This window comes from Gloeophyllum trabeum (genome assembly GCF_000344685.1).
Source record: "Gloeophyllum trabeum ATCC 11539 unplaced genomic scaffold GLOTRscaffold_00016, whole genome shotgun sequence".
Classification (NCBI taxonomy): Eukaryota; Fungi; Basidiomycota; class Agaricomycetes; order Gloeophyllales; family Gloeophyllaceae; genus Gloeophyllum; species Gloeophyllum trabeum.
Window position 1 is genome coordinate 576,438 of NW_006920425.1, and position 21,020 is coordinate 597,457.

The 21,020-nt window shown below is 52.1% G+C and overlaps 6 protein-coding genes across 6 annotated transcripts; 5 read left to right on the top strand and 1 right to left on the bottom strand.

Annotated features, from left to right (window-relative positions):
• Nucleotides 1–4,257: 4,257 nt before the first annotated feature.
• GLOTRDRAFT_49063 (FMN-linked oxidoreductase) lies at nt 4,258–5,552 on the bottom strand (the record flags this gene model as incomplete). The annotated part of the gene is made up of 4 exons (XM_007871976.1): nt 4,258–4,395; nt 4,459–4,736; nt 4,792–5,239; nt 5,289–5,552. 4 exons carry the CDS (start codon nt 5,550–5,552, stop codon nt 4,258–4,260), a joined length of 1,128 nt encoding a protein of 375 aa, XP_007870167.1.
• A 1,152-nt stretch (nt 5,553–6,704) lies between these two features.
• GLOTRDRAFT_66050 (uncharacterized protein) lies at nt 6,705–7,775 on the top strand. The gene is made up of 4 exons (XM_007872118.1): nt 6,705–6,888; nt 6,948–7,025; nt 7,087–7,392; nt 7,455–7,775. The coding sequence occupies exons 1-4, from the start codon at nt 6,886–6,888 to the stop codon at nt 7,524–7,526; spliced, it is 459 nt and encodes a 152-aa protein (XP_007870309.1). The 5' UTR covers nt 6,705–6,885; the 3' UTR covers nt 7,527–7,775.
• A 257-nt stretch (nt 7,776–8,032) lies between these two features.
• Nucleotides 8,033–9,032, top strand: GLOTRDRAFT_66052 (acyl-CoA N-acyltransferase). The gene is made up of 4 exons (XM_007872119.1): nt 8,033–8,237; nt 8,296–8,665; nt 8,723–8,766; nt 8,828–9,032. The coding sequence occupies exons 1-4, from the start codon at nt 8,145–8,147 to the stop codon at nt 8,873–8,875; spliced, it is 555 nt and encodes a 184-aa protein (XP_007870310.1). The 5' UTR covers nt 8,033–8,144; the 3' UTR covers nt 8,876–9,032.
• Nucleotides 9,033–9,533: 501 nt separating this feature from the next.
• Nucleotides 9,534–10,838, top strand: GLOTRDRAFT_141101 (FMN-linked oxidoreductase; the record flags this gene model as incomplete). The annotated part of the gene is made up of 4 exons (XM_007872120.1): nt 9,534–9,812; nt 9,870–10,311; nt 10,361–10,638; nt 10,701–10,838. Exons 1-4 carry the CDS (start codon nt 9,549–9,551, stop codon nt 10,836–10,838), a joined length of 1,122 nt encoding a protein of 373 aa, XP_007870311.1. The 5' UTR covers nt 9,534–9,548.
• Nucleotides 10,839–11,710: 872 nt separating this feature from the next.
• On the top strand, nt 11,711–14,106 carry GLOTRDRAFT_66060 (acetyl-CoA synthetase-like protein). The gene is made up of 9 exons (XM_007872121.1): nt 11,711–12,501; nt 12,551–12,659; nt 12,710–12,868; nt 12,920–13,048; nt 13,107–13,297; nt 13,350–13,487; nt 13,541–13,653; nt 13,706–13,858; nt 13,917–14,106. Exons 1-9 carry the CDS (start codon nt 11,809–11,811, stop codon nt 13,999–14,001), a joined length of 1,770 nt encoding a protein of 589 aa, XP_007870312.1. The 5' UTR covers nt 11,711–11,808; the 3' UTR covers nt 14,002–14,106.
• A 372-nt stretch (nt 14,107–14,478) lies between these two features.
• Nucleotides 14,479–16,374, top strand: GLOTRDRAFT_133215 (uncharacterized protein; the record flags this gene model as incomplete). Its single annotated transcript, XM_007872122.1, has 2 exons — nt 14,479–14,781; nt 14,842–16,374. The coding sequence occupies 2 exons, from the start codon at nt 14,479–14,481 to the stop codon at nt 16,372–16,374; spliced, it is 1,836 nt and encodes a 611-aa protein (XP_007870313.1).
• Nucleotides 16,375–21,020: the final 4,646 nt, after the last annotated feature.

A 21,020-nucleotide genomic window follows, 5' to 3' on the forward strand; every position in this document is an offset into this window, starting at 1 on the left:
TAGGGCGCGCTTGTTTCCCAGGACTACATAGCGGCTGTATTTTGTAACCTTTACACTGCCTTATGGCGTAGCGGTCTAGTGCGCTCACTGTAGTATTATGTAATCCTTTTCCCCGCTGTCCAGAGTTCGACTCTGTGCGCGGGCATTTCTTTTCGCGTGGCCCAACCCTTGTTTCTATTTTTAGATGCACCTCAATATTCGGAGGTGCCGTCACCTCAATATTTTGAGGTGTCACACCTCAGCGTTTTTATGGGACGATACCTGCGGAACTGGCACAACACTGATTTGAGACCTATATAGCAGTGGCGTTCGATGATTGATTGCATTTGATCGCGATCGTTCGTTGCCAAAGCGCCCCGAAGTCGCGGAACGGGTCGACGTCGAGGCCAACTGCCAAAAGCAGCCGAGCGGACAGAAAAGATGCAAGGTAAGAACGTCCTTGTAAAAACCCACCCACGCCTCTACGCTCAGGTGCTCACCACTCAGTGCGCGACGCCTGAGAAATCAGAATACGAAGCTCGACATTCCCGAGAGCTAGTTCACTTAAGCTTGAAGGCACGACTTGGTTGATGAAACGCGCCGTGATTTCAGGTCCTTTCGAGTATAGCGACCGCCTGTGTTACAGGAATATATCTGCTACGATGTACGGGCAGTGTGTCATTTGGCTCATTTCATTGTCGTGTTGCACTTACGTACGTCCGATATTTTCAAGGGTTGTTCTGGGCCGGCACGGGTTGCCCACCCAGTCGCTAGACAGGGTATTCCTGAGAGGTACCTTAGGGCCCGGCGCCGTCATTTGTGGGGCTGCGAAGCCACTTTATCGGGGATAGACTGCAGTAGTCTAAACTCTTACCGAACCAATTCTGGTCTTCTGTCGTCAGAAACGCAGTGATTGTTGCTAGATTCAACAAATAAGAGGAGAAGGACGGCATTCGGCCAACCCGAATTTTGACACTTCCGATGGCATCTTCAAGTTGTATAAATTCTACGTTCATCCCTCAATTTCTGCTGCCTCTGGTTTGACCCCCTGCTATTCCTGAAAAATTCCAGCCCGAGGCGCGGGCCCGCATATAAACGCTGGCTTAGAGTAGGGACTCCCCTGCGGACCTCGGCTTGTAGGCGGTGATATGTCGCAGGCCGGAGTCACCTGGGGAGCCGTCTTATGCGGCTTTATAGTGTGCACTGCGTCGGTGCCAATTTTGTTTTCCAATATACGCTCTCGCTAATATCTGCCACCTACTTAGCTTATATGGAATCACTTGTGGACAATTCCTTTGTTATTTTCACAAGTACCATCACGATAGACTGGTATGGAAGTGGACGGTGCGTGACTTCTCAAAGCACAATGGAGCGCGAAACTGACGACACTGTCATCCTCAGGTTGCGATGGTCCTCGTGGTATGTCGAATCTTTGGTATATCCTCCACATTTTTCCCACATCATCATGTTAGCTGGATACTCTACAAGAATGTCTGGCCTGCCACAGCATGTGGCACTACTTGGTCGCCAGATGTTACGGTAACGAAGGCGCCTACAACTACGCGGTCTGGCGAGTGATATTTTTCTTCGCCTGCCTGGCCCGCATCTCACTATTTGTAATTGCAATCGATAGGAGTCTGAGTGTATGGTACATTCTAATGCCTGTTGTGTTCATTGACCAACTTGTGGCCGCACGGTCAGGCCCAGATGATCCCAACGGTTGGTCTTCATCAAGACGTCCGAGCAAGTAGCTAACTCTCTCTGACAGGAAATACTTTGCACCGTCGCTCATTTGTAAGCCCACGCAATCTATAACATGCAGGATGTGTGGCTTGGATTGCTTGCCATCGCGTAACCTCTGTGTTTCAGATTCTACATACAGAGACTGTATAAGTGTAAGTTCCGCTGCATTATGGAGGCAGGGTTGGTGAAACTTCTGTCATACAGTCAAGAAACAGCGTTGCGCTCTCATCCTTGTATGCCATCTGTGCCGTAGCCTGTGAATGATTCTGACTGTCTCGTCTCGGCAGCTCGTCCCGGCATCCCTCTGCGCTGGTGAGGAAATGGCTGCTGTTTGGCTTTGCCTCCTCCGCTAATTTGGGCAAACATGACCAGCGACCTCAATAGGTGAGTCTACCGTAATTGGCCCTGCACTAGTTCACTGATGTTCGTAGTTTATGTTACACGATCGTACGTTCATCATGATTGCCGCGATATGACATCGCTCATACTTCCCTACAGTTTGCTGTCACCCGCCTTTGAAGGCAACGATGATGTCCTATCGGTACGACATGCAAGTGTATGAGCCAACTCCGTATAATAATATTATACAGACTTCATCAAAATTACTCGCTCTTTTTACGATCTCTACCGACCTCGGCATCGCTGCGAGCACATGCTACGTGCTCTACGTCTCCAGAGAGCATGCACAATCCATAAATAGGTAGGCTCCCGACGGCATAGAATCGACGGCTAGCCTGACTTCAAATTCACCAGGTCAGTAGTCACACGACTGATCAGATACAGCGTGGTGGCGGGTGTGATGATGTTGTGCGTGATTATCTTTGCGACCATGTCCGACATATACCTGACGCTGCAGCAGTGCCGCATCCTTTACGTTCTTAATCGTGGTAAGCTCCTCCTTTAGGTCCCTATAGCCTGTCGTTCCAACCCAGCTGGTATTAAAGTACGTGGCCTTTCCGCATACCTTTCTGTATATCGGGATGTATTTTATCGCTGGGAAAGGTGGGTACTATTTCCTCACGGGTTTAGTGGCCCAGCTAATAGTGACCGCGCTTTTGCCGGGTAGTGTATGTAAACTGCATGCTCGCAGCGTGAGTGACTGAGCCCGGTCTCTACGATCTTGAGCTGATGCGAAATTCTGCATAAAGCCTCAATAGTCGTGACGGTCTTCGGCGCGAGATATATGATGTACAGTATATCTAGAAAACTCAAAGTGCAGGCCTTGGCACCTTGCTGGCGGATCAGATGTTACCACTTGTAAATGCGCTGTATGGAGGCATCGTGGATGCCCGCTTCATCGTGCAAGATCATTCCTCTCCGTTCCACTGACGCAAACTACTTGCACGTTCGCCGGATCTCCCCGGCGAGGCGCAATGTGTACCCGCGTGTTTTTATGCCCTCACTGGCCAGCATCAGCGGTTCGATCCGGTTTCAAAGTCTACTAGAGCTACGCTGCGCCCGATTCGTGTTAATATGGAAGTACGTTCTATCCGCACAAGGCCAAAACTCACTGCCCACATCCTCTGGCTATCAATATCCGAAGGCATCGCATTGGTTCCAACATACTGACAAGGCTAGTTGCTTAACGAGCGGTGTGTTGTAGCTGACTAACAACTAATTTGATTAGCAATTCCCTGTCGAAGCTGCTCTGCTCTCCGTTCAAGTTTGATAAACGTGGCGAGATGCAAGTGGACTTGGACCTCTGTGCCTTAGCGTCTCAACTTGGGACTACAACGCCAGACGTCAACGTAATTCTCAGGGCGAACAAACAAACTACTGGCGAATATTGGCATCGCTACCATTCGAGACCATCTCTTGTAGCAGCCATCCGACTCGCGTATGTGCACATGTGTACGAATCTGCTTCTTATCGACGACGACGTTCTCCGGATCTCCAATCCTCACGAGTGAGCACCTTGATAGGGAGTATGCCATCGGCGACGCTTGTGTTCGACCCGTCCCCCTTGACAACCGTGTGATACTATATGTTTTGAACCTCGCTGGGACCGTCTTCAACTACGCCACCAAACATGCACTCTGCTGCGATTTTCCTCGTGCTCGCCTTGAGTCGGAGGCAATGGGAGTCGGTTGCTTCCGACATTTGATTTGGGTGTTTGCAGCGTGAACAAGATCCTGACATCCTCTAGACGGACGCGAAGATCTCTATCACAAGTCATATGATGCTTTACATCTCAACGGTCAACAACGCACGTCTCGCGAGAGTCGCAGGTTTGTACAGACGTTTCTGAAGTTCCGGGCCAGAGGCCTTCGGAGAATCTTTGTGTTAACTTGTGCCTGATTCTTTATGACCGTTCGTTGGATGCCGCAACTTCATTCTGAACCATGGTGAGAGATACGACATCTGTCCGCTCATGTGGGTATTATTGCCGTCAAAGCAGGCAGCCATGGGGAGTGTCATTCATTGGACCCAAAAGTAACGGACTGCTCCTGCACCTCTGGTTTCAGGAAGTAAGTACGTATTATTTATGCAATCTCAGCTTCATTGTTCATCTCGTGTTTCCCAATGTCCTCCCTGTCAAGCTGCGCTGATGATGTCTGGAATGTCACTAGCAAAGGGATAGTCGACATATCCTTCTGCTCCATGTGTGTAAAACGTTGCCCTATCGGGCGGGTTGTAGGGTGCGCCCTCCTTGATCCGGTACGGCAAGTCAGGCTGCAGTGATTCCCTCGTCAGCTATCATACGCCGGAGTCCTGCAAAATTGTCGGTGTACTTACGTTCGCTATGAAGAGCCGTCCAAAGGCAATCAGATACCCGTGCTTGTCTGCGGCCTCCAGCGCCGTCTCGCGACTATATCCGCCAGCGCTGATAATCGGCTTGGGCTGCCAAATCTCGCGAACGAAGTCGTTCGAGTCGTCCCCGCTGACACGCTGGACAGAATTGTTCCCAGCTATGCCCGGCTCGACGATGTGTATGTACGCAATACCGGGATGGTCATCTCGAAGACGGGAGAGGAAGCACATGAACGTCGGGCGCGCGTCGTCCATACGCATATCTGCGAGATGATTAACTGAATTGAAAGCCAGCAGTGGATTGCCGTACGCTCTCACCTTGATAGGTACTCCAAGGGCTGATTCTTATGCCGGTTTTGTGCGCTCCGATGAGGTCCGTAACGGCTTTGATGACTTCCAGCGGGAACCTCACCCGGTTCTCTACGGAACCGCCGTACTGGTCCGTGCGATGGTTGGTCATGTCTTGCAAGAACTGGTCGAGCAGGAATCCGTTCGCGCAGTCGACCTCCACACCGTCGAAGCCGGCCTTGTGCACGGCATTACCGGCAGCTGTCGCAAACGCTTGCACGTACTCGTTGATATCCGCGACAGTCATTTCGCGGGGGATGGGCTCCGGTCGATCCTTGAGAGGGATAGGCGAGGGGGCCACGAACACATCTTCCAATTTGAATCCTTGTTCCTCAAGCACTGTCGGGCGGGCACCGCGTCCCATGGCGTACAGCTGCATGTATATGTACGATCCGCGCGCATGCACGGCGTCCGCCACCTAAACTAGAGTCAGGAACAGGCTCTCATCCTCTGGAAGTACCACTGACCTTCTTCCACGCAGCCGCCTGCGCATCATTCCAGATCCCGGGGCAGAAGGCCCACCCACCAGCCTTGGCCGTGATCAGAGTACCCTCGCTAATGAGCAGCGTGCCGGGGGCGCTCCCGCGCTGGGCGTAGTACTCTGCTGCGAGGTCGGCGCAGATGACAGCCTGGGCGTCCGCGCGGCACCGGGTTAGGGGCGCGAGGACGACGCGGTGCGCGAGGGTTACATCTCCCACTTGGATGGGTTCGAAGAGCTTGGAAGTAGACATCGTGAGTCGCAGGTTGTGTTTTGGATGTCATTCTCAGTTCACTGGCTGGCTTTTATCCATGGGCTACTTGCTGACCGAGCGCCTTCGCTTAATAACAAGTTTTGCTTAGAAAGTTGTTCGCAGGGGGTCGTCATAGTTTTGTGATCCCGTACTGTACGTACAGGCTGTAGATATTCGTTCTACATTGGACAACCCTATTCATCGATGACGATGGCCTGGACGTGAAGTTTGTCAGCGGCGTATTGCCTATATCATGATATATCCGAATGGACTTGCATAAGCCAATGTAATTCTGATCTCTATGTGGCAGCGAGTCATTTGCTACGTCTTGCTGTCTCTGAGATCTTCAATCACGTCCAGCCGGCGCAGGGCCCATCATGCTTCGTGAGTAGAACGTGTGTGCATTCCGCTTTGACCATTGCATTCACGCCAGATTTGGTGTAGGTATGAGGATAGACCGAAGACACTCAAAGCTGCAGGTCTTCGCCCCATGTTACACGTCGACAATGAATAAGGAAGCAACTCCTAGGACAGCAAGGATCAAGCACGATGAGTGACGGAGACAACGCTTCAGCAACCCAGGGGCGGTAAGCCGAGGGCGTCCTCACATTTTTATTATACCTTCGTGGTATTGTAATGGGAGATTTGAGCGAGAAGAGGAACACCAACCATCCTCACACGAAACGATTTCAGATGGAAGCCCGGAGGTATAACAGGCTTCCCCTCAGGGTTATTCGGTCTGAGTGCGGTAGAAACACCTCGATCGTCAATGGTCGCCTATTCCAAAGCGTCCACAGATTGGTTGTCCTTGTGCCCTGATCCGGACAGATCGGATGCCACAATCTCCATGCCACGAAGACGGTGTAGGCCGGTGGGGAGGTATGTAGCTCCATGGTCATTTGGAAAAAACGCGAATTTCAGAAGAGAACGACAAGACATTACTTTCTTTCAATAATAAACGGTTGCCTGTAAGAAAGTAGATGCGGGGGAGAAGCTACGAAATGCAGTGTGGCACCGCGTGGTCCCACGGGTCCCAAGGAATTCCGGCAACACCCGACGCGCGGGACCCTCATCGAGTACTGCCCGCCCGACGCACACAACAACAGCTGCAAGTCCCGGAGATCCCTCAAGGTGAGCACGAATCCATGATTTTCTGCATTATACTATCGGTGGGAGGGACCTACGATGCTATGGACGAGATGAGTGAGAGAAGCGGGGCGGAACAGGATGGATTGGACATGAATGGCTTGGATGAGGCGTGACCGCCGGGATTGGGTATGAGGATTCAGAGCGTTACTGACCGACTACCTTCTTGGTTGCTTTGCGATTGCAGATGGTACGTAGTTTGACTACTTTGTGGAGGACAGAGCACTGACGGTATGATGGGGAGTGTAGAAGGTCGAAATCGACTCGTTCTCCGGCTACCGTATCTACCCCAGCAAGGGCAGGCTGTTCGTCCGTGGCGACAGCAAAGTGAGTCTCTATAGACTGTTCCGCTGTTCTCTGCTTAGGCCAGCACTTTCTCCTCCACCAGATCTTCCGTTTCGCGACCTCGAAAAATGAATCCCTCTTCCTGCAGCGCAAGAATCCGCGCAAGATCGCATGGACACAGGTTTACCGTCGGATGCACAAGAAGGGCATCACGGAGGAAGTTGCGAAGAAGCGTTCGCGCCGGACTGTGAAGCACCAGCGTGGCATCGTTGGTGCCGACCTTGCCTCCATCATCGCCCGCCGCAACCAGACCGCGCAGGCGCGTAACGAAGCCCGCCAAGCCGCCATCGCTAAGGCTAAGTCGGAGAAGCGGGAGAAGGAGAAGGATAAGGCTACGAACAAGCCCAAGGTGAGTGGATGTCTCCTACCGTATCTTTGGAGGAACGTGGCGCTAATGTGGACTCTCTGAAGGCTCCTCGGGGACCCGCTGGCGCCCCCAAGATCTCGAGACAGCAGATGAAGGGTTCCAAGGGCGGTCGTTGAGTCGGGTTGGGTTGCACTTATGGATCCGTTTGTATGGCATATGCTGCCCGGCACGCTACGACAGGGCGAATGGCAATTCATCATGCACCATGCTTTTCATGTACAGTCGTTGGCTCGCGGTGTCAGTCCGTCGCCTTGTTTCTGCACTCTTCGCTATCGATCTCAATGTATGACGACTACATTTCCGTCTGCTTCGCCCGGGACGAACGAAGGGTGTATGTGTTATCCGAAGTTCTGCCGTATACGTACAGCACTCATTCGTTCGAATGATTCCCTCCGGCAATCCTCCTGCTCGAATATCTCTGCATCCTTCGATTGGAGAACTAATTCATGCATCACATCGGTGCATCATTTGGAAAACAGAAAACAGATAGTTAGCACCGACTGCCACAGCTTCAGAGGCTGTTTTACCTCGGGGTTTGCCTCACCGCCTCGGTTGCGACGATGCTGTAAGAGCGCCCATATAATCGATATAAAAGGCAACCAACGTTCGTCACCCCTGCCTCAAGTGCCAGCTCCGTCCTTCTCTTTCCTTTCGTTTCCCTATCCTCCCTGCTCGTGTCTTTTTCTTCTTTATAGACTCTGACTCTACTTTCCACTGGAACTTCAACGTTAATAATGCCTTTCACGCCCGACTCTGAGCTTGACCTGCTGTTCCCGCCTGACATAATTGGGGAGGACGTGAAGAGTCAGCTACATCCTGACTTACACGTACGTGTCTCTCGTCTGGGTATATTGTTTGAACTAATGTTTCTTTCATTTTCCCTAGATTCGGCCTCTAGCCTCCACAGACTACCGTCGTGGCCACCTCCAAGTCCTGTCCGTGCTCACCATCGTGACGGACCCCGGCGAGCCCGCGTGGGTTGCGCAGTTCAACGCAATACGCTCTACGCCCAAGACATACTACACTATCGTCATAGTCGACAAGGCCTCAGACGCAATTGTCGCCGTGGGAACACTCTTTGTCGAGCGGAAGTTCTTGAGGGGGCTCTCGAGCGTGGGGCACATTGAGGATATAGCTGTGGATAAGCGACAGCAGGGAAAGAAGCTCGGTTTGAGGATCATTCAGGCGCTGACGGGGATTAGTGAGAGGAGTGGCTGCTACAAGACGATTCTGAATTGCAGCGATGCGAATATCCGTAAGTGGTATAGTTTGTACGGGATAGGAAGGAGGTCCTGATCTCAGAGCACTGTAGCCTTCTATGAGAAGTGCGGATACATGAAGAAAGAGAACGAGATGGTAAGCACCATCACTCTTCGTCCTTTGGTCTTGCGTTGAATATCATTGTCTATTCCCTCAGGCCAAGTACGCACCAGAGCGAGCTGTCACGCCTGTCCCTCGGCTTTAGTTCCGTCTATATATTGTGCACCGAGCACCTTGCGGAGTCGTTTGGGAGCGTAGGCTCTGCTGCTTTTGATGGACTCAGTGATGGACACACCTTAACGTACATATACACACTGCGACTAGATGTAATACTCCATAATTAAATGCAATGTCTTGTTTTTCTATCAGAGTATTAATATGACAGGAGGTATGACTTGGGTATGACGCCGCCGATAAATGTCTCCATATGCTGCACGTTCACAGCCACTGATTACTGAGTCTCCGTGCTCGACGTGTAATAGAGCTGATAGCTTTTCTCCCTAGCGGAATTCTTCTTCAGGCCGTTCCTGGTTTCTTATAACCACATCAGTGAATCTAGCTTGTATGACTGACCAACATGGGTGATGTCGGCGTCCTCAAGCCGACCACCTAATTCTCGCATCGGTGGTCCACCCCCGATTCGACTCGACCATGTACATGAAACGTCAGGAGAACGGGCATTGGCAGCCTGTAAGTGATCACGGAATTATTGCGAACCTCCATCCATCAGGGGCATAGCACCTTCGACAACAGATTGCTAATCAAGTGCGTTAGTAAGCCAAGGCGCTCGGTCAGCGAGTAGGCACTCGATAAAAGCCAGCCTGGAATCCAGATAATGCCATCCACAGCGCAAGCCCAACAGACCCAGCAAAGCCAGCATGCCCACATCCAAGCTATTCGATACCATCCAAATTGGCGACCTGACCCTCGCGCACCGCATCGTCCTCGCGCCCCTAACCCGGTGCCGCGCGGACGCCCAGTCTGTCATCCGTGCCGACCTCGCAGCTGAATACTACAGCCAACGGGGGAGCGCCCCCGGCACGCTGCTCATCACCGAAGGCACCTTCATCTCGCCCCAGGCTGGCGGGCGCCCCTTCTCCCCCGGGATCTGGAACGCCGCGCAGGTGGATGCATGGAAGAAGGTCATTAGTAGCTTGCCATAATACAGTATCCGGGCCCAGTCTAACCTTTTTTCGCAGGTGGCAGACGCCGTGCACGCGCGCGGCTCGTACATATACATGCAGCTGTACGCCATGGAGCGGCAGGCGGACGCAGCCGTGCTCCAGGAACAAGGGCTGCAGGACGCGTTTGCGGGCCCCTCGCCTATCCCCCTCAAGCACCAGCCCGAGCCCGTTCCCCGCGAGCTGACTGTCGCGGAGATCAAGGAGTACGTGCAGGCGTTTGCGACGGCTGCCGATAACGCCGTGCATAAGGCGGGCTTTGACGGTGTGGAGGTCCATTGTGCGAATGGATACCTGCTCGACCAGTTTTTGCAAGACACCGCGAATCAGCGTACGGATGAGTACGGCGGGTCGATAGAGAACCGGGCACGGTTCTCCCTGGAGGTAATCAAAGCCGTCACGGACGTCGTGGGAGAGCGAAAAACCGCAGTGAGGATCAGTCCATGGAGCACATATGGAGGTGAGAGCGCACCGCAGTCCGCCGCGACTCTAAGCTGAGTCCAGCGCAGATATGCGTATGCAGGACCCGCGCCCGACGTTCGAGTACTTCATCTCCCGCCTGCGGGATGAGTATCCCGACATCGCCTTCCTGCACATCATCGAGCCGGGCATTGTCGGCGCTGGCACTGCTGAGCCGATCAGCGAGGACGAGTCGAACGACTTCATCCGCGAGATATGGCAGCCCAGGCCGATCATCAGCGCTGGTGAGTATCGCTGCAAGACGGCGTTCGAGGCGGCGGACAAGTATGGATACCTGATCGCCTTTGGACGGGCTTTCCTGGCGAACGTGAGTACACCGTTCCTGTTTGCAGGACTCACCCGGATAAAAGCTGACGATGGTTGCTGTAGCCCGACTTACCCTTGCGAATGAAGCAGTCGCTACCCGTCAACCCGCCCAACAGAGCAACATTCTATACACAGGGAGCAGAGGGCTATATTGACTATCCTTTCGCTACGAACCTTCCCGGCATAATCAGCGCGGCTTAGTCGGTAGATATTAATTAATGTCGGTATTGGGGGGCACTAAACGTGGTTAACTTATTGAGCAGATGATTATTTAAGTAAGACGCACTTGCAAGTCAATATGTTTGGAAAGCATTGTGGCTCGTTCACTACTGGTCTGATAAAGTCAATACGAGCAACATGAGTAGGACCGCGCATTCTCTCGAGATTGTAATTATGCGCTTTGATTCGATGGATGCCGAGCAGGCTCTGACAATGACGAAGGGTTCCCAACATCGCCTGTATGCCGGCGTGTCTTAGAAGACACAAATGGTAGCCGGGAGTGACATAGCCGGACGCTGCAGGATGCCTGAGGGTAGGATCACGTAATCCGGGAAGGCCAGACAGAGAGCGGCCTCAAATGGTTATAACTTGGTGTAAGGCTCGTCAGTCTCAGAGGCCATGCTCACTCTCCGGCATTCGTCCTATTGGCATTGACAGGAAGGAGAGGCAGACAGTTGTAAGACGCCGTGGTCGACTGTCTTTGCAGTACCCGAGTATTCTATTGCAGATGCGAGCGTCGTAACCTCATGTTTTCAGAACGGTCTTCCGAGTCGAAAAGAATCTTCTATACCGGTCGGCAAGGAGCTGGAGGGGCTACCGGCATCTCCGAAAGCCGGTGCAGACTCTGAAGACTTTCAATTGTTAATTATTTGTGGAGAATGAGGAGGCTTTCCTTGCACGAAGACCCAGTACGCGATGAGTGCAGCGGAACAGGAAGAGCAAAGCCTAGCGTGATGTGCGGCCAGTCGAAGCCCAGCGATGTGGCGTGCGAACCATCCGACAGAGGCGGTCCGAAAGGTACGCCCGCAAGATGTGGCGGTGGTGTCTCGGACCCAGCGATCACCAGAACGCGGCAGGTGAAAGGAGGGTAATACGCTATATAACACGAGCCATAACGCCCTCCCCGGAAAGCTTTTCGTCTGTCCATCGCGTCCCTCCCTTCGTTTCGACCATGAAAGTCTATACTTCCACCTACCCCCGACCTCATTTACCGCAATGCTCCGTCTTTACTTACCTGTTCTCAGGTCCTAATTTCGCATCGACCGCATCGAAGACGGCGTTCATCGACACCGTCACCGGACGGTCGATCTCTCGGGGGGAGCTCAAGGACCTCGCCCTGCAATGGGGCCATGGTCTAACGAACGCCTTTCCCGCCCTCCCGCAGGGGGGAGTGAAAGTAAAACGGGGGGACACCGTGATGATATTCTCCCCAAACTCGCTCGCATTCCCGGTCCTCCTGCATGGGAGCATCGCCGCGGGCCTGAAAGTGACGCTGGCGAACAGCTCGTACGTTCCTTACGAACTGGGGTACCAGTACAAGGACTCGGGCGCGAAGCTGATCTTCGCGCACCCGGCCTTGCTGCCGGTCGCGCTGAAGATGTTTGGGGAGGTGTATGGCGCGAAGGGACGGGAGGAGGCGCGGAAGCGGATTATTATTGCGGGCGGGAGTGGGTGGGGCAGTGTAAGCGCTGAGGAGGAGAGGAAGCTCGCGGGGACGAAGGAGGTGGAGGGGTTGGTGTGGATGCAGGACTTGCTTGGGGAGGGGGCCCTGCAGAAGGAGGAGCAATTCTCGGGGCTGGAAGTGAACGAGACGGCATACTTGTGCTATTCGAGTGGGACCACCGGGCGGCCGAAGGGTGTCGAGGTGCGTGCAAGGGGAAGTTTTCGTGTTCCAGGCCTTACCATGAAGACAGACGACGCACTATAACGTGACGTCGCACGCAGAGATGCTCAACGAGGTGTGGGACCTCAAGTCTGGGAACGACGTGATGCTAGGGTTCCTGCCCTTTTATCATATCTTCGGTACGTCGTTTGGTTGTCCGGCGAAACTTCAACTAAAATTAGATATCCAGGTCTCACCGGACTCCTGCATCACCCGCTCACCCAGAATGCCCCGCTCGCCATCATGCCAGGCTTCAACCCCGAGGCATGGTGTGTCAACGTGCAGAAGTACAAGATTACCTGCATGATGGTCGTCCCGCCAGTCCTGGTCGTGCTGACTAACTATCCTGGTGGGTGAATGGCTGCACCTGACTTGATGTAGTACTGATCGTCCCGAGTAGCCCTCGGAAAGTACGACTTGACGTCGCTGAACTTGATGATCTCGGGCGCTGCCCCGCTGGGTGCCGGGCTTGTCAAGAAGGTTAAGGACCGGTTGCACAGCGTGGGTGCTACCACCGATATTACCCAAGGTTTGCATTTTTCTTTGCGCCATTTTATTGGATGCTGAATTCGGTGTCTTGTATACAGGCTACGGGCTGACGGAGACTACGCCTGTCGCATTCCTGCTCCCTCCCAAAGATTGTATCCGAAAAGTCGGGTCTGTCGGACGCCTGGTTCCCCATCTGGAAGCGCGTCTCTTGAGCGAGGAAGATGTGGATATTGACGAGACGAAGGAGGAGAGCGGGGAGCTCTGGCTTAGGGGCCCGAGTATCATGAAGGTCAGCGCCTTGATCGACCGACCGTTGCAAGTAGCTGAAGGCCTGACAACAGGGATACTTGAACAATGTAGAGGCAACACAGAACTCGATCACAAGAGATGGGTGGTTCAAGACTGGAGATGTAGCACAAGTGGACGAGGATGGCTACTGGTATATCGTGGATCGGAGGAAAGAGTTGATCAAGTACAAGGCGTGTACCGCTCTTTCAATTACACGTCATCACGCTGACGTGGCATATGACAGGGCTTCCAAGTTCCCCCCGCCGAGCTGGAGCAAATGCTCATACAACACCCTGAAATCGCTGATGTCGCCGTTATCGGAGTCGAGAGCGTGGAGGAGGCCACGGAAGTACCTAGGTAATTGTGGCTGGATTGTGCTTGTTTTTATCTCAGGCTAATTCTTCCTTAGGGCGTACATCGTGCACGTAAATCCCAAGTCCGTACAGTCGCAGCAGGATAAGGACGCCTTCGAGAAGAAGATCCAGGAATGGGTGCGCGGGCGTGTGGCGAAGCACAAGTATCTCAGGGGAGGTGTGGCCATCATCGACGTTATCCCTAAGAAGTGAGTAAAAAGAAATTATTCATGGCAGCGCAACACTGATGTCGAACCTTTCTCCTAGTCCTTCAGGCAAAATCCTCCGGCGAGTACTCCGCGACCGGGCAAAGACCGAGGTCACCGCTATCAAGGCCAAGGCTAAGCTATAATCTGTGCGAATTGTTGGGTTGGCTATGCTTGATTTAATAAGTGTATCTACAAGGGTAATGTATCTAGGATCCATTGTACATATTAATATATCCATTTTCTAGTCCTTGTTGACCTCAGTCGCGAGACTGTCCCGCTCCTCGCCCTGTGATTGGTGGTGTGGCACTGACGGCGGAATCTATAGCCTCGACGTGAATGTGAAGGGACCGAAGCCGTGTGAAGAGTCCAAAGGAAGTGTGGCAAGGATCTGCGCTTCCGTACAAACGCTCATTCTGGTAGTGGTCCTTCCGAATCCGGCAATCGCATTCCCTTTCCCGTCGACGCACCCTTCCTTCCCCGTGCTTCCTTCGAGTGCTTCCACGGGATGGAGGTATATAAGTCCTCGAGGTGGTTGATTTCCGCTTTTCCAACTTGCCCCGGAACTCTTTCTTGTCCACCCTTGCACCGCCCAGCGGACTTCCACTCTTTCCCTGCCCACGATGCGTTTCAGCGTCGCCCACGCTCTCTTACCCTTCTCGCTCGTTGCAGCTCTCCCCCGCCCTGCTCTTCGTGGTCTCCGGCCGCTCAACCGGAGGGACAGTCTCCTCGATACCTGCGCATATATCGACGCGAATGCGATCTCGTCGACGAACCTCCTTGGTATCTCTTTGGATGCTCTCACCGGTGTCGACACCTGTCTATGTCTTTCTGCGCTGCCGGTGTATCTTGAGTCGGACACCAAGGCCGCTCTTCTGGTCGATACCCTTGGGACTAGCGTGGTGACTGACGCGCTCTCGAAGCTGGTACGTGCGCTCCTTACCGCGACTTCCTGAGGCTGAAGGACAACGAATCGTTTGCTGTAGATTATTGGCGCGCCGGGATCGAAGCAGTGTTCCTACCCTCCGCACTCCCAGCCCATGTGCTCTGCGGACGATGTATGCGCCTTCCAATGTGACGCTGGCTACACCAAGAGCGGAACTGGTGAAAGCTGCATGGCGAAGGGCGGTCATGTCAGTTCGACCGGGACCGTGACGACTGCTACTGGCACCCCCGGCAATGGCTCATCCGGACAGGACTGCGGTGATGGGGTTTCCACTTCCAGTAGCAGTACTGTCAGCTCTCGCACGTCTGTCAGCAGCGTCCCCAAGGCGATCGATTCCGGCACAGATTCTAGTGGTGGTTCAGTCTCCTCTGGGGGTGGCTCAAGCACTGGTACGCCCATCTCTACCGGTGTCAGCGGCGAAGGCACCGCGACTTCTGGAACCGGGACTGGAACTGGCACAAATGTTGGGGCTCAATCTTCCGGGTCTAAGCCATCTTCCTCCGCTGGTACATCGAGCGGGGGTGAAGACGCTGGTAACGGTTCGGGCGCACCATGTGGATGCACTTCTGGTGAGGCTTCTTCGAACGTGGGATCGGAAGCTGGTACTTCCGTTGAGGCCAGCGGTGACATTTCTGCCAACGTCACTGTCGGCTCCGGTCTGGGTTTAGGCGTGGATACTGGTGTCTCTGGATCTGCTGGGACCACTCTCAACACCGCGGTCGGCCTAGGCGATTCTACGGAGGTCGGCGTTGGTACTGGGGTCTCTAGTTCTCCCGCAGGAAGCGCTACGGCAACCGGAGAAGAATCTCCATCTAATGGATCCAGCATTAGTACTGGCGCTGGTCTCGAGTCAGGTGTCGGTCTTGAAGTCGGGGTCGGTCTTGGAGCAGACTCGTCTTCCATGGTTTCTGGTACCACGAGTGTTCCTGATGATCTGACCAACGTCACGAGCTCTCTATCTACTGGGGTTGCAACCACTATTGGCTTTGGAACCGAAGGCAATGGTGATGCCTCTACTACCGGTTCGCCATCCTCCGAATCAACACTACCTGGACCCGTCCCGGAGTCGGGTTCGCTCGGCAGCAGCCTGGGCACCGGTGCCAATATCGGCGTCCTTCCTACTGGTGTCCAGATAGGAAGCTCCACCAGCCTCAATACTACCGTCGGCCTTGGGGATACTAGTAGCACGGAGGACTGCGAGGAAGAAGGCGATAGCGACGGCCTTGGCCTGACGTTGGGTGCTGACGTCGACTCAACTATCTCCAGTAGTACTTCGGTGGCCACCGACACTGCTGCCGATGTTGACCTCGCGAGCAACACCAACCTGTCGGCCGCCGCTGATGCTGGGGCGGATCTGGCCGCGAGTGTGTCGGGGACTCTGGGTCTCAATCTCGAGAGCGACACCACTGTCGACAGTAACGCAGCAGTTGATCGCAGAAGGAGATATCTTTTTCGTGGTCGGAGGGTCTTCGTCCGCCGCACTGATAACAACGACAGGGCCCAGTACATGAACGCGGATTACCGTCGGCAGATCGGGGGTACGAGCAAGAACAAGCTTGTAGGAGCAGTGTAGGCGTTGAGGTCTGGCCTTTTTTCATTCTTGGGGTCTATTTGGGCTTGGTGCACAACTAACTGGACGCTTTCAACACTGCTATTTCTCCGTTACCACACTCATTCCTTCACTGAGTCTCATGTGTCGGTTTCTCTCTGTCGCTGGCTGGCTACGCTGCAGTATTTCTATCACTATAAAGCATGTTAGCTTGAATGTTAAGATCAGTCAGAGCTGTCTTGATTACGACTTGGCGTATTGAACTCTGAAGCGTGCCTGGACCTTCCGATAGGTCCACCGACTCGTAGCCGATATGTGGACATTACATATATACCCTCATAGACCCAGTGGAACAGTCCTTCCTGGAGGCTATCAGTGTATAGTACTCGTGGCCGACAGCCCGTTTGATGGTTGCACCGGCATCATCTATCCCATGCCATGCATATGGGATAGACGATGCTCTTGAATTGCTGCTGGACCTGTGTAGACTCTGCAGAGAGCACCTAGGTCCATGTATACCATTCAAGGCGAGATTTATCAGACAGACCTCGCCCCAATTCTTCGGTACTACCAAGCTGGTAGAAGTAGAAGTTGGAGTTCCGCGGTTCGATCTCTGACTTATACCAGTTTGGCCACAATAGTGCCACATCTCCCGGCAGCCCCGAGCCTCCCCTAGCACCTCGCTCCGCCGCCGGCAACTGTTTGCCACAGCGAACTAGCAGAAAGCATTGCTCCCCTGCCCGACTGTTAGGGTTTGGGGTAGGGTGTGGGTTGGAGGGGTCCCGGACTCCCGGGGGGGCGGGTGCCCCCCTGGTTAGGATGTGGGTTAAGGTGAGGCAGTTGGGGTGAAGATTACTGACTGTCTTTCAGGGAGGGGGGGACTGCCCTGGTGGTTAGGGTCCGGGTATGTCACATAAAGCAATAGTCAGCTGGATTCCCTCGTGTGGCAGTGGGCACTGGCTAACACCAACCGTGACCCCTTGCTGGTAGAAGTCAGAAAATGCTGCACAACTTCTACTACTACCAGTTCAGTATATAGTTGACTGTGTCGAGCTCGACTTCCCAGGAAGACTGTCCCTTTTGATTGGTCAAGTTCAACCGGGCATGACCAGTGAACATGCTAGCTGGCCTATTCTCCCCATCTCTCCTATGCTGTTGTATTGCTCTACTACTTGAGAGTCGACTGTGGTCTAAGTTCTACTCATGAGTCAAGACTTGGACTCGGGCCTCTGGCTAGTGAGGCTTTTGTTATGATTTTCCCATGCCTATCTCATTCCATTTTCATTCCAAGCATTGCCATTGGACAGTACCCTTCTCTGAGTACAACTTCTCATGAATGCTATCTCTTTTCACATGTTATCTCTCTTGACTCATCTTCTACCAATGGGCGGCCTTGTATTTCTCCTTTCTCTGAGTTATGTTCTCACAGGATAGCTTACATGTCCTTTCTTATTGTTCTCTTCTTTGGGTATTAACCCCTATACCAGTTACTATATATACTGTAGGAAAACCCGTGTATTCCCTAGTTCAACCTCCTGTTGAATACAGCAATTACCTGGACTCTTGACTTGACCGTTTGGCATTGGCCCGGCAGACCTACCTTTCAGTATGCTTACTGAGGTAGTGATGACATAACTGTTGGCACGTGGCCCAGTTATCTCAGGACATCACTTCCTAACAGCTTTGGCCTTTCAAAGGGTTGTCTATATCAGCTCTAACAGTAGCCTGAGCAGCACTGTGCATGCTGCTGCCTCCATAACTCTTCAAGTTCATCAGAGACTAAGAATCCTGTGATTAGGCTGCTGTTATTTTTCAGCTATCTATCTCAAGATGGTGCAGGCTCCTAAACCTCATTCCTCCTTTATCAGGGCAGAGTGGAAATATTATGTAAGAAAATGTATTATATGAGAATTACCAGATACAGAATGAACAAGTGGAAGAAACACTATAGAACCCAGGCTCCAGGCTCCTAAACCATCCGTCCTCAGCGTTCTTGCTCCTCCTTTACTAGGGCACATGTGCAGTGTTATGTAATACAAATCTATTTTTAATTTATTACCGGATACAGAACGAACAAGAGGAGGAGAACACCATAGGACAGCAGTTATACTATAGGTGTGGCGAAATAGATCTATAACTGAGTTTGAATGATATATTTCGGACTTCGAATTGTTATACTGTATTCGGCAGGTGTTCTCACACTTGTGGCACCGCATGCACATGCCATCCTCCAGCCTCCCTATCTTTTCACGATGCGTGCAAGCTTCCTACTGAAGCGATCCCATCCAGAATTGTTTGTAAAATGAAAGAGATATATTTTGTTGGAGAATTTGACCAAAAATGCACTTTATTGCTGCTGCTTATGGTGCTATTTCATTCCCAAAATTGGGGCTGAAGAGTTATATCTGTACTGTGAGATCCGGGACACATAGCTAGGTAGAGTACTATAGGTAGATAAGTGACAAGTGGTTCATTAAGTTTGGGATGCATAAAGTGAGCAGCGTGACAGCGCTGCTGAAAAAAAAATGATTTTGACTTCCAGGTTGCTTGATTGCTTGCAATTCACATGAGCAGTGGGATACGCATAGAGGCGTCCATTCAAACTTAAATACCACCAGGTTTTGCCTTAAGCTATCCAGAGAGTTAAGACGGCGCACAGTGCCGCGAAGCAAAATTCATGTGCTGTGGAAACTGAAGAAACTAGCCTCGAGGGATATTTCAAGGCATGGGAGATCCCTGAATATAGCACTAGTATACCCTTTGAATAATATACCCCTTCTGAAGCTCACGGGGCTGGAATGGAGTGTCTTTCCCTTCTCTTTCTCTCTCTCCTTCAATTTAATTTCTTTAATTGATCTAAAAGTCCACACCTATAGTACATAAGCCCATAGGACAGCTGGCACAAATGTCGTTGCCGAGATCCCGGAGGCTGACTAAGCGGATGATGGCTGAAGCCTTTCAGCAGTGGTCGGCGGGCCTTCACGCAACCATTTACAACTTATCACCTTGGGATTTACCACTCGGGGTACGTTATAGCAATGTAAAAATGTCCTGACTAAATGGTACACTCATGCAATGGTTATCAGTAGTACCGAAGGCTGAATATCCAGGTGAAGAGGCATAATGGCTATAGACAAGCCCCTCTGAGCATCAGAAGTATACCAAAGGTATTTGCATTGGTCTTAAACCATTTTAGCACCAGTTTATATGTGTTCTTAGTGAGTGCAATGAGGTAGGTGTCAAGACACTCTCTACATCGCCCACCAACCGCTGCTGAAAGGCTTCAGCCACTGTCTGCATAGTCAGCCCCGGGGATCTCGGCGACAACATTTGTGCCAGCCATCCTATAGTGTTCTCCTCCTCTTGTTCGTTCTGTATTCGGTAATAAATTAAAAATGGATTTGTATTACATAACATTGCACGTGCCCCCTAGTAAAGGAGAAGCGAGAATGCTAAGGATGGTGGTTTAGGAGCCTGTATAGAACTGGTCTCCCTGAGATTACCAAGTATGACTAAGCAATCCAAAAGCGGTCATGGCTGAAGCCTCTCAGCGGCAGTTGGTGGGGTGTAACACATGCAATTAGCCAGCGATCCCTGTTGTTTGGGACTTGTTGAGGTAAATTACCATGTATCAATGAACTGTGCATAAATACAATCATCAACAGTGATACTGAGGGCTGAACATTGGGTTTAAGAGGCATAATAGGATGCTCCAGGGGGCAATAGGTCATGCAGGGTGGTTAAACTAATATGGTATCAATCAGGCATCTTTCAGTTTTGGCACTTTCTGGTGTCGAGGTGTTTCTTCAGTTGCCCGCCAACTGCTGCTGAGAGGCTTCAGCCATGACTACTTTTGGATTGCTTAGTCATACTTGGTGATCTCAGGGAGACCAGTTTTATACAGGCTCCTAAACCATCCGTCCTTAGCGTTCTCGCTCCTCCTCTACTAGGGCGCACGTGCAGTGTTATATAATACAAATCTATTTTTAATTTATTACCGGATACAGAACGAACAAGAGGAGGAGAACGCTATAGGACGGCTGGCACAAATGTCGTCGCCGAGATCCCCGAGGCTGACTAAGCGGACGGTGGCTGAAGCCTTTCAGCAGTGGTCGGCGGGCCTTCACGCAACCATTTACAACTTATTACCTTGGGATTTACCGCTAGGTGTACTTTATAGCAGTGTAAAAATGTCTTAACTGAATGGTATACTCATGCAATGGTTATCAGTAGTACCAAAGGCTGAATATCCAGCTGAAGAGGCATAATGGCTATAGACAAGCCCCTCTGAGTGTCAGAAGTATACCAAAGGTATTTGCATTGGTCTTGAACCATTTTAGCACCTGTTTATATGTGTTCTGAGTGAGCTCAACGAGGTAGGTGTCGAGATGCTCTCTACATCGCCCGCCAACCGCTGCTGAAAGGCTTCAGCCACCGTCCGCTTAGTCAGCCTCGGGGATCTCGGCGACGACATTTGTGCCAGCCGTCCTATAGTGTTCTCCTCCTCTTGTTCGTTCTGTATCTGGTAATTCCCATATAATACATTTTTTACATAATATTTCCACACCACCCTGGTAAAGGACAATGCTATGAATGGATGGTTTAGGAGCCTGAGAAAGGTGTCAATGACTGGCATTGGTCTGTATTTTATTTTGTCATGTGCCACACTT

What these genes read in the sequence shown, in the direction of transcription:
- GLOTRDRAFT_66060 (XM_007872121.1), top strand. Translation starts at nt 11,809, where the DNA reads ATGAAAGTCTATACTTCCACCTACCCCCGACCTCATTTACCGCAATGC. An exon ending in CGTGCTGACTAACTATCCTG is followed by an intron (nt 12,869 to 12,919) that starts GTGGGTGAATGG and finishes CGTCCCGAGTAG; the next exon opens with CCCTCGGAAAGTACGACTTG. An exon ending in GAGGCCACGGAAGTACCTAG is followed by an intron (nt 13,654 to 13,705) that starts GTAATTGTGGCT and finishes ATTCTTCCTTAG; the next exon opens with GGCGTACATCGTGCACGTAA.
- GLOTRDRAFT_66052 (XM_007872119.1), top strand. Translation starts at nt 8,145, where the DNA reads ATGCCTTTCACGCCCGACTCTGAGCTTGACCTGCTGTTCCCGCCTGAC. An exon ending in TTGCAGCGATGCGAATATCC is followed by an intron (nt 8,666 to 8,722) that starts GTAAGTGGTATA and finishes AGAGCACTGTAG; the next exon opens with CCTTCTATGAGAAGTGCGGA. An exon ending in TGAAGAAAGAGAACGAGATG is followed by an intron (nt 8,767 to 8,827) that starts GTAAGCACCATC and finishes CTATTCCCTCAG; the next exon opens with GCCAAGTACGCACCAGAGCG.
- GLOTRDRAFT_66050 (XM_007872118.1), top strand. An exon ending in TCGTCCGTGGCGACAGCAAA is followed by an intron (nt 7,026 to 7,086) that starts GTGAGTCTCTAT and finishes CTCCTCCACCAG; the next exon opens with ATCTTCCGTTTCGCGACCTC. An exon ending in AGGCTACGAACAAGCCCAAG is followed by an intron (nt 7,393 to 7,454) that starts GTGAGTGGATGT and finishes GACTCTCTGAAG; the next exon opens with GCTCCTCGGGGACCCGCTGG.